The sequence below is a fragment of the Podarcis vaucheri genome (genome assembly GCF_965113315.1).
Source record: "Podarcis vaucheri genome assembly, chromosome: 6".
Lineage (NCBI taxonomy): Eukaryota > Metazoa > Chordata > Lepidosauria > Squamata > Lacertidae > Podarcis > Podarcis vaucheri.
Window position 1 is genome coordinate 31664435 of NC_138764.1, and position 12305 is coordinate 31676739.

General features: G+C 43.9%; 1 protein-coding gene across 4 annotated transcripts in view; it reads right to left on the reverse strand.

Annotated features, from left to right (window-relative positions):
- Positions 1–12305, reverse strand: part of DPYD (dihydropyrimidine dehydrogenase) — a 526409-nt gene that overhangs the window by 269849 nt on the left and 244255 nt on the right. For all 4 annotated transcript variants that reach the window (XM_082227795.1, XM_082227793.1, XM_082227794.1 and 1 more), the window contains one exon: positions 1260–1367. In XM_082227795.1, the coding sequence (XP_082083921.1) occupies positions 1260–1367 (108 nt within the window). The remainder of the gene's footprint in view (positions 1–1259; positions 1368–12305) is intronic.

A 12305-nucleotide genomic window follows, 5' to 3' on the forward strand; every position in this document is an offset into this window, starting at 1 on the left:
GATTGAATAATTCAGCCTTGCCGAATGTCACAGGTTCATAGACTCCACCTCCCAAAGACAGTAGACAGATTTCAAAAATGTTCATCATCTTATCCTATGAGGTGACAGGGAGGGGAGCTTTTTCTCTCTTTAACGAAAAAAAAAGCCTTGTCATCACTTTAAGTGGCACCATGGTTGCTCTGTGAATGTCGCTGGGCAGAACACGCCCAGGAACGAGGCTATTTCAGGAAGTAGAGTCATTTCCTACCTTGGATTATTATTGCAGCTGGTGATGGAGAGAGCAATGGGAGACGCCACCTCAAAATAAATAATTAAATCACTGGGAGCAACTCTGTCATGGCCCCATGTCATTTTCATTGGGCTTTTCTTTCATAATGAGGAATGCTACTGACCTAATTGCAGTCCTATTGCTGCAATTGCTGGAGCAATGACAAAGCTATTTTTCCTAGCAAAATGAAGACCGCATCCCACTGCTGATTTGCATTTATCATGGTAATCCACACAACTGAAAAATAAATGAGACACCCCCCACCAATATAAAGGTGTCCAGAAATATTCCACCACCACCACTTTCATGGAAAACTATTGTTTCTTTTTTATTTTTCCCCAGGAAACTGTAATGTCCCCTAGTTTGGGAATAACACATAACTATAGCTAGTTAAAAATCCTCTTTGCACAGAAGGAGAAAAAGGGAGGGAAAGTGACAGAGCCCTAAGGCTCATGCACATAACACTAAATCATAATTGCGTGCTCTTCTATGAATGACTTTTCATTCTAAGCTGCTGGAAAATCAACACTATGGCCTGTGTTTAAAGACCTCTTCTGCACACACAACTCCATTTTCCTTCAGAACAGGAAAGTCCCACAATGTTTTAAAGAGGCTTGCTAAAGGAAACTCAAGAATGTGCACAAAAATGGCATCTCTGGCTCACTGAATGCCACCCTATGGGCAGGGGCAAAACTCTATGCTCAGTAGTGTGAATGACTTGTGTTGTTCCCTGCATACCAGTTTATATTGTTTTATTAAAGCCATGCTCTGTGTACCTTCCATATGGAACATTACAACATATATGTCCCCTTCCTGGTTCAGGGTGGAGGACAGAATGCAAGGCTTCCTTTTATTGAAGACTTTTTATTAGTAAGATTCTGAATAACTATAGATCCTGATACTTCATATTTTGTTTTTGTATTAAGCATATCGAAATGTGAGGATATAAATGTATTGCATAAATATCTTGAGAACAAATCGTTCCGGCTACCTGGTTTACTTGCCATAGCCACCAATGGCAGGAAGTCTTTAGATGTGTAAAATCCTTGATCCATTCCCAGACCTTGAAATACAGCTTCTCTCTTTGGTTCTGGTAGACCTGATACACAAAAAGTAGAAAGCGTATGTGAGTATGTCAAGTATTCATAAGAAAGGAAAATATCTTCATCCTCTCAACCATTAAATTAGAAGAACCTATAGAACTTTGCTGACAACCAAAGATGGCAATTCATGATCATTATATTTTGTGCACAGTAACTTTTTATTCAGCAAGGGCGTATTCATCATCAAAATCATTTATATAATGTTTTCAAGTGGTCAAAGCGTTTCACATCTATTATACACAGTAGTTATAACTATCATGCAATGTCAGTGAATATTCTTATCCTCTGTACTGCAGGTGGGGAAACGGAATCAAAGAGAAAAGTGATGTGTGGCCTGAGCTCACCTAGTGAGTTCATAGCCAAATAAAGACCTGAAGTTGGGGGTAATCCAAAACCCTCCAGAGCAGATTTAGAGGGGCATGGGGGGAGAGAAGAAGATGAGGAAGTTACATTATGCAGACAGAAATCTTTGCACTAATGGGATGACTTTGTTGGATACAACCCAATTAAACCATTTTGATATTTGTATGATTTGCATAAGGGCTTGACAAAAGAGCTCTTCATGTTGATTACACATATTTCAGCACTAACAACTCTCTACACAATTAGGGCTCATCTCTATATCCCCCCCCAAGATCCGGTACACATTCAGAAAGATCTACTGGGTACCTCTAATAAGAGAGGAAGAGCAGCTGCCATCAGGAAATATATCTCTGTTGAGGCTTCTGGCACCTTTTCTTTCTTACTGTAATAAATACTGATAAGCTGCTACCCGACAAGTATTTGTTTCAGCCACTTGAATGGACAACTGTAACAAATATTTTACCAGTCACCACAGTGTCGACACATTGTCTTTTTGGACCTTAAAAGCCCCTCACTTGAACTTCATATGAAAGAATACACCAAGTGCCATTTTACGTCACCCTGAGACCTCAGTCAAGACAAGAAAATGTCTGAAGACAGGAAAATAAAACATTTCTCTACATCTGGAGCAGGGAGACATTATGAGTGCAAAAAAACAAAAAAAAACCCGACACTTAGAAAAAGAAAATCCAGAGATATACCTTCAAGGAATATGGAAGACCATATTCTTGGATGTCTGCCATACTCACTGCCAAGAGTCATTCAATGCTCTATCAAACATAGAACATGCAGATACCCACAATGCCCCCACACAATTGAATGCCCATAAATTTCCAAGGAAGCAAGCGCAATATCTATTTCCCTTGAAAACAGAGGTGTCAGAGCAAAAACTGGTGTGTGTGTTGCATTTAAGAGGAGGAACTCTTGGACCAAACTCAACATCCCAGATGCGGGTGGCACTGTGGTCTAAACCACTCAGCCTCCTGGGCTTGTCGATCAGAAGGATGGCGGTTCGAATCCCAGCAACAGAGTGAGCTCCCATTGTTCTGTCCCAGCTCCTGCCAACCTAGCAGTTCAAAAGCACGCCAGTGCAAGTAGATAAATAGGTACCACTGCGGTGGGAAGGTAAACAGCATTTCAGTGCGCTCTGGTTTCCGTCATGGTATCCCGTTGCACCAGAAGCGGTTTAGTCATGCTGGCCTGAAAGCGAGATGTGCACCACAACATATCCCAGACTAAACCATTCCACCCTTCCTCAAAGAGAGCAAGACAGACAATGTAATGTGATATCAGAAAGATAGTTGATGTGTTCATAACACAGGGCAAAATTACACATTTCCAGTTGTATCTATTATACCATAAGTGCAAGGATGTCTCCTCACTGCAGCCCTGTGTGTGCTGCTTTCCTGGAACTGAGCTGAAATCCTTTGAAGTTTTCCCATTGACTTGTATTGAGAGAAAGCTTTGGTACTTCAGCCCCTGAAGGCATTTGAGGCAATACAAATAGATAGGCCCCTATTCTTTACTACACAATACAGGCGTTGCTAATCCCCTCATTTACTACCCTGACTACTGTTGAACCAACCTCCTGTGTACCTCTCTTTCCTCCTAAATATGGAAGGGGTATTCTTTCTGGAGCTTGCTATTCCTTAGTGAGTACGCGGAGACTGTCTCACTCTCACATGCCTCCTCCTCCCCGGAAGGAGCTGGTTTGGATGGTGGGAAGATGAGACAAGCCTGGTGTGGGGAGGGCATGGGCAGGGAATCAAGAGGTACTTTCCTCTTCCCGTTGCTAGTCTCCGATTCTCATTCTCCCTAATGAAGGCCCCCACAGCCCATTGGGCCCCTCTATGAGATCATCCCCTTCCCATTCTGCATTTCCCCGAGGTTCGTGCACCACTCAAAAAGCCACTCCTAAGTTTGGAACGTGGGGCAGAGAGTTCCAATGGGAGCTTGCTCACTCTACAGTGGTACCTCGGGTTACATACGCTTCAGGTTACATACGCTTCAGGTTACACACTCCACTAACCCAGAAATAGTGCTTCAGGTTAAGAACTTTGCTTCAGGATAAGAACAGAAATCGGGCTCCAGCGGTGCGGCAGCAGCAGGAGGCCCCATTAGCTAAAGTGGTGCTTCAGGTTAAGCACAGTTTCAGGTTAAGAACGGACCTCCGGAACGAATTAAGTACTTAACCCGAGGTGCCACTGTAGTTCTGAATCATGGGAAGAGCCTCGGCACATGCAACAGTCTTCTCCATTGTAGACTTTCCCCACAACACTGTTAGAATATTCCATTCCACCTTAAGTACAGGCATGACTGTTGTGTGTCACATGCCAGTTTACACTCCAGCACAGTTTGCTGGGAACTTCCGTTTGGGTATAGCTTTTGCTTATGCCGCTTGCTTGGAAGTGAAAGGGAGAAGACATGTTTTCCCCTTTGTCCTGATATACGCTGAATAAACTGCTGTAAATATGCTTTGCACAGCCTCTCCCTGCCACTTCTGTTGTGCGTTTACTCTGCTGAGTTGCGTGCCCAACTTCTGAAGCTTCTGAAGCTCTGGGTCGCAGATTCATGCTGCACCAAGGACTGGAGTTAGACCGGCACCTTGGCCAGTGGTCTGGAGCCAGCTGGGGGCTTGCCAATTGCCCCCGTTCCCTTGGAAGCATCCCAACAAACACATGGTGGGAAAGGGGATGAAGTGACAGTGGAGAGGGCCCTCCAACATCTGCCCTCCTGTCAACCGTTTCCTCCTTTTTTTGGACAAACAGCGTCAAAAGGTGAAGGCAGACCTCGCAAAAGAGCTCCTTAGGAGATGCAATCTGAGGTAACACTATCTCTCCAGCCTCTTGCTTTTGTGTGTGTTTTGTGTGCACGTCACAAAAGCAGAGGTGCATCTAACTAAAGCCTTGTTAACGCAGAGTATTAGTAAGCCCTGGGGGGGGGGGAAGCAATTCTAGAGGGGAAGAAGGCTTATTAATAAATTAGGAAGAAAATAAAAATGATGGTTTTTAAATGGCAAAGCTATTAAGCAGTTCTTTTAAATCAGTTTTTAACAAGGAAAAATAAGCAGAAGTAACTACGGTACAATTAAGAAAGTAATGGCCCGGATCCTGAGTTGCAGTTAAGAGTTCTTCAGCGCAGCTTCTGGGAAGGGCTGGCTAGGTGGATTTCAGTTCATCTTGCAGCCGTCTGGGAAGTGGAGGGCTCCTTCTCCCAGTCTCTATAATCATTGCTGGTGACAGGGAACTCACCTGACAAGTTGCTAAGACTTTCACCTATACACGCAACCACTGTTGACAGTGGCACCTCTAGCACAAGACGAATGCAAAACACTCTGCTGGAGGAACCTCTGCCTCACAAAGACAGGGCTAAGATAGACAGACACATTTATAGACTGATGGTGCTAGGCTGGGAGTGGACTCGTGCGTTGAATTTAAACTATATGAAGAATAAGTTTATTTTCAAATAAAATTGAAAATGCAGGCAACAACAAAAAAAGCAAAATCAGCACTTAAAAGTAAAACAAAGCCGCTCATTAAGAGGGTAGTAAATGAGTACATAAATAAAAGATTAAATTGGCTGGTTACCATCTTTAGTATAGCCTGTAGGCTAGTTCAGAGTAAAGATTGCTAACTATCGACTATGTAGCCGTAACCTAGTCAGAAATAATACACGCCTCTATAGTTGATTGGATCATGGTCAGAACACCAAGGAGCTTCCACACAGGAGATAATGGAAAACAAGGTGCTATGACAACTTTTTAAACCATTTTCATCTCCCACAGAGAGCTCACTTCTGCAGCCTTTTTCTTTTTTGGACAGATTAATTTGAAGAGAGCAAAGCTGTCAGCAGTCAGGTTTGATCTGCAAGTACCTGCACTACACCTGTCTCTTTTTTCCTCTCTCTCTCAAATGCACACATTCACCTGTAGTGTATTTTATAACTATTTTTGATTTGTGGATCTTTTTTTTCCTTAAAAGTGAGGAATGAATGGTGAAGCATACAAATATATTTTTTTTTTTTCAAAAAGAAAAAAGTTGGACATGCCGGCCTGTAGGAGGAAACCACACTGACAGCTAAGCCAATGTTCAATTTTCTGGTCTGTAGAGCCATGGTGGAAATTACAAATCCAGGGCTTTATTCTCCTGTGTGTGAACATTCTCCACTGTGTGTGAATACAGTGGACGCTCGGGTTGCGAACGCGATCCCTGTGGGAGGCACGCTCGCAACTCGCAGCATTTGCAACCCGCAGCGCAGCACCTGCGCATGTGCGGGTTGCGATTCAGCACTTCTGTGCATGCACAAAGCGCGATTTAGTGTTTCTGCGCATGCACGAGTGCCAAAACCCCAAAACACACAACCTGAAGTGTCTGTAACCCAAGGTATGACTGTGTGAGCATACTGACTTCTGGTTTAAGTGTTGCTTTTGTCTTAATAGACCCTGTAGATTTTACTCCATGTGCGCTGTAAAGGTTTAAAGCTTTAGATGTTATACTTCCTAGGGTATTAGGAGACCAATTCATGAACAATTATTTGCGTAGGAGAATAAAGTTCTAAATTCCATAATGCAGAAAGGACCAGTTCAGGTATAACAGGACTACTGGACAAAGTACAGCTTGTTTGAGGGTGAACAAGCAATGAGCTTATTTCCCCGGGTGTTTTGATGGCTTCAGGTTGGCAGGCGCAACATGGCAGCTATGAAGATTACACAGAATCACAAAATTGCAGAGTTGGAAGAGACCCCAAGAATCATTTAGTTCAACCTCCTGAAATGCAAGAATATGAAGCCATCCCATATGGGATTGAACCTGCAAGCTTGGCATCATCAGCACCATGCTCTAACAGGCAGTTTAAGAATTTGTAAAATAAATAAAGTATTAAAACTCAGTGCACAGCAGCACTAACATGCTACTCGTTGAAGACTTGCAGTGCAGAATATTCTTGGGTCTCAGAGAATTGAAGCTATTGGAACTGAAACTAGGGAAGAATTTGGCTGTGTTTGTGTATAGCAACATCATCAACAGAGTGTGCTGCTACTTACATGTGTGCCTTTTCATTTTGTGGGCAATCGAGCAAAGCTGTATTTGTGACCCTGTCATCTGAAAGCAGTATTTGGGAACGTTTTCTCAGTTACCATTTCAATACACCACCTCTCTGGCACTAAAGGGCACAGAGAACTTTGTTAAACAAAGATCTAGTAATGGACAGATGGGAGAGTGAGATCAAGATTATCGGATAGAGAGCCAATAGTCACACTGGAGAGACACTCTTTTGTAATGAACAGCCACCCAGCAGAAACACACTTCGGAGAGAGATCAAATATTGATATATCACCCAGCAGCCACCCAGGAGAGAAACAATTTGGAGTAAAAATACAACACACACACGCACACACACACTACATGGGGAAGAACGTAACTGAGAACAAACATAGAGACACACAATCTGTATAAAAGCCACCAGCAAAAAGAGATACAGGGAGAATAACATCTGAAATAGATATATTATTTGGAAGTAACATGCACCCAGGACAGATGCCATTTAAACAGATGTTGGACACCCCCACTTCTATGGTGAGTGCAGTAAATGCCCAGGAATCACACATATGCCACTCTCAGATTTAGCTGCTGCAAGGCCTACAATCACCACAACCCAACAAAATAATCTTTTCTAGCATTTATATTCTATAAGCACATATATTTAAAAGGTGGATAGGTCAAACCCTGTTCCAGCATCATAAAACCTGAACATCCCAATTATTATAAAATCAAAATGATTTGTTCCAACCATCCAAAGACTGACACAGTGAACCTGAAATGCTATAAAGCTTGCCAAACATTTCAAAACTCCAAGAAGAAAGGGCTGTGATACAGCAGTGAAAAAATGTCTCCTTGAACTAGGGATGCTTGAGGAATTAGATTTCTGTGAATTCTGATGCGAACAGAATAAGTGGACCAGAAATCCATCTGATGTCACACTTCTCAGAATGGGAGGGATGGACAAAAATACCAATGCAACACTAATTAAAATCTCTTAAGTTGTACTACAACTAGGGATGGGGGAGAAACTAAGCCCAGTTTGCATTTAAAGGTAAAACCTAACAAGTCCACACTTTCTGTAACAATATGTTAACTGAAGCACAACCATCCTTTGAAATTTGCACTCCTTTGAATTTTGCAATGCAGTTCCCAAGACAAGTCAGACACACAAAAATGCATATGCTGTGCACAGAAACACAGATATCATTGAAAACAACATGAAAAATGCATTATATTAGGGAAAACTGATTTGCAAAAAATGTGTACATGGGGACAAATTTCTACAAATGGCAGGCAAATTTTGATGAGGACTTTGTTTTTTTAAAACACGCACAGACTGATGTAGCAACGTGTGGACCTGAACATAGAAGAAGACTGAAAAAATAAGAAACCAAGAGAAACCAAAACTGACAGATTCACCCATCCCTAATTACAACACATATTTGGTATACATTGATTTTTTTTCCTGGCTGAAGAAATGGCTGTAGCAGTTAAGCTGCTGAAGTCTGTCAGCAGGAGAGAGTGAGTGGCAGAGTCCTCTATTTGTGCCTGTTTGTGTGTGAAGTCCTTGTGTATGTATTTGTTTGTGTTTGTGGTCCTTGTGTGGAAGAGAGGAATAACCAAATTCTCACATAGTTATCTTAAACTGAATATCCACAAATGATCGTTTACTTTCCCCATATGCTTTCGGTTGGGTTAGAAAGAATGGCATTTGCTGGGCTGCACGTAACAGGAACAAGGCTGAGAGACTGGAGCAAGACTGAAGAAGGCAAACCTTGGGGCTAATGCCTGTACCATCACAAGGCAGGCAACACCCACACAGTACATCTGCATTGGAAAGGAAGCAATGAATCCCACACTTCTGAATAAACAGGACTTTGCAAAACAGATCTGTTTAAAACAAATGAACAAACAATATAGAACTGAGAGGCATTGCATACTAAGGGAACTCTCCCAACTGTGATGTTCTGACAATGTGTGCAGTTGTTTTGCTGACTGCCGCTAAAAAAACAAAGTTTGCAAGAAATTAGCAAAGGGAGCTAGAAGTATGAGGAGGTCCAGTCACAGCAGACCAAGGACTGTTAAACATTCAAAGGATCACGTTTTGCAACTTCAGCTATACAAGAGGCTGGCTATCAAAATTAAGAGTTTAGAATGTTGAAGTCTACAGTATACAGTGGTACCTTGGGTTAAGAACTTAATTTGTTCTGGAGGTCTGTTCCAAACTTGAAACTGTTCTTAACCTGAGGTACCACTTTAGCTAATGGGGCCTCCCGCTGCTGCTGCGCCACCGCCGCACAATTTCTGTTCTCATCCTGAAGCAAAGTTCTTAACCCAAGGTACTATTTCTGGGTTAGCGGAGTCTGTAACCTGAAGCGTATGTAACCCGAAGTGTCTGTAACTTGAGGTAGCACTATATCTCAATAAATATTGGAATGCTTCCCTCAGCTCCCCGCCAGCCTCCAAAGGAAGAAAACTATGGTGCTCCACTGAATTGAAATTTCAGCCTTCATGGCATAGGAAAATGGCCAAGTAAACAGCTATTTTCATGGAGGAGGGTCAAGATATTAACTGATACGCATGAAAATTCATATATAGCTATATAATCCCTAGTATAGTAAGATACAGTGGTGCCTCGCAAGACGAAATTAATTCGTTCCGCGAGTTTTTTCGTCTAGCGAATTTTTCGTCTTGTGAAGCACGAAATCCCATAAGAATGCATTGAAATTCAATTAATGCGTTCCTATGGTCAAAAAAGTCCAAACAAAGCCAAATTTGGTACAACAAGAGTTTATTAAGTGCTCTTTAAAGCCACACATACTGTAAAGAGCATTTCAAAAATTGAAGGAACAATAAATTAAGTTTCTAAACATGACAGAAAAACATTTAAAAATCAACAAAGTGTACAGTACATTTTCTAAGACTCTGGGGGACCACTCAAAGAAGGTTCCTCTTCCACTCTTTGCTTCTTGCTGAAGAACCTGTCCATGGTCTGCTGCTTCATCCGCCTTTTCAGCACCTCCCTGAAAGATGACATGACCCTCGTATCAAAAGAGTTCACAAGGTCATGTGCCACGTGCTTGTCAGGGTGGTGCCGCTGTGCAAAAGCCTGCACATCCTTCCACTTCAGGCAAATGTCCCTCAGTTCTTTGGAGGACAGCCGTTCCTCAGTTGCTTCCTCCTCTTCCAGCGAGGCCTGCTCCTGCGCAGCCTCTGCCTGCAGTTTGACCAGCTCCTGGGTGGTCAGCTCGTAGTCGTGCTCCTCCACCAGCTCACTGATGTCCTCCTCTGTGACCTCCAGGCCTATGGTCCTCCCCAAGGCAACAATGTCCTGCACCACTGTTGACTCTGGTGCATCAGAGTCACTTGGTGCCACACAGTCCGGCCACAGGCTGCGCCAAGCGCAATTCAAATTTCTCTGGCTGATCCCATTCCAGGCCGTGGTGATCATCTTCAAGCAGGTGACAATGTCGAAGTGGTCCTTCCAGAATTCCCGCAGGGTGATGTTGGTGCAATCAGTCACCTCGAAGCATCGCCTGAAAAGCTCCTTGGTGTAGAGTTTTTTGAAATTGGCGATGAGCTGCTGATCCATCAGCTGGAGCAGTGGCGTGGTGTTAGGCGGCAGGAACATGATGTTGATGAAGCTGAACTCCTCCAACAAGTCCTCCTCAAGGCCTTTAGGATGAGCAGAAGCATTGTCCATCAGAAGCAAAGCCTTCAGCAGCAGGTCGTTGTCTAGCAGGTACTGTTTGACAGCAGGGCCAAAAGCAAGATTGACCCAGTCCACAAACAGCACACGTGTGACCCAAGCCTTACTGTTGGATCGCCACATGACACTCAGCCGCTCCTTGTCGACCTTGTGTTTCTTGAAGGCCCGTGGGTTCTCTGAGTGGTACACCAGCAGGGGCTTGATCTTCAGGTTGCCGTTTGCGTTGGCACAGAAGAGCAGGGTCAGACGGTCCTTCATGGGCTTGTGGCCAGGCAACTTGGCCTCCTCCTGTGTGATGAAAGTCCTTTTGGCATCCTCTTCCAAAACAGCCCGGTCTCGTCGCAGTTGAAGACCTGCTGTGGAACGTAGCCCTCCATCTTCACAACCTCCAGGAACTCCGCTGCAAAGTCTTCAGCCGCAGGAACATCAGAACTGGCAGCCTCTCCATGCCTGACCACGCTGTGGATTCCAGATCTCGTCTTGAACCGGTCAAACCAGCCTCTGCTTGCCTTGAAGACTTCTGGCTCACCTGAGGTTCCTGGCTGTTCCCGGACGAGCTCTGCGTGCAAGGCCTTGGCCTTCTCACAAATGACGGCTTCAGTCACTGTGTCCCCTGCACGCTGTTCCCAACGCTGTTCCCAACTGTTCCCCCAGCCACCCACCACACAGAAATTCAAATCAAGATTTTTTTTAAAAAAACCAGCAGAGTGGCCCAATGGTCACAGAAATTCATAAAAATGCAGAAAAAACCACACAAGCTTCCAGATTCTTGCAAACCCCCTCCCCAACTGTTCCCCCAGGCCCTCCCCAACTGTTGCAAACCCCTCCCCAACTGTTCCCCCAGCCACCCACCACACAGAAATTCAAATCCAGATTTTTTTTTTTAAAAAAAACAGCAGAGTGGCCCAATGGTCACAGAAAATCATAAAAATGAAGAAAAAAAAACACAAGCTTCCAGATTCTTGCAAACCCCTATCCAACACCAAGTCCTTGAATTCCAAACACCCCAACCCAAAATCCAACCCCCCAAAAAAAAGTTTTAAAAGTTTAACTTACCAAATGGCTGCAAAATAGGTTTTGGAAAAGCTTCAAAAATCAGCAAAGTCTTCAAAAACCTCAAAAAAGGCTACCACACCGCGTGCTATGAGTTGCTCCTCGAAGTCAAGTTGCAACTGCACCTCTTCAAGCAATGCACCCTGGGTATTAACGGTTTTAAGAAAAAGGAAACAAACTTGCAAGACGTTTTCGTCTTGCGAACCAAGCCCATAGGGAAATTCGTCTTGCGAAGCAGCTCAAAAAACACAAAACCCTTTCGTCTAGCGAGTTTTTCGTCTTGCGAAAGACCTTTGGAGCAGGCATTTTTTTTTAAAAAAAAGTTTTTTATGAACCGCCCTAGTAGGGCAGTAATTATTCCTTGATAATTTGTCACCGCCCTCCATGATGGCACCTGGGGAGGACCGCCCCCCCTCCTATGCCCCTACTCTGGGGTTGCAGCGCTCATCTTACTTTATAGGCTGAGGGAGCTGGCATTTATCCGCAGACAGTTTTTCCGGGTCATGTGGCCAGCATGACTAAACCACTTCTGGTGCAATGGGACACCAAAACCAGAGCAGCACATGGAAATGCCAATTTCCTTCCTGCCGGAGCAGTAACTATTTATCTACTTGCACTTTTTTTGGGGGGGCGTGCTTTCGAACTGCTAGGTTGGCAGAAGCTGGGACCGAGGAACGGGAACTCACCCTGTTGTGGGAATTCAAACCACTGACCTTCTGATCGACAAGCCCAAGAGGCTCAGTGGTTTAGACCACAGCGCCACCCCCGTC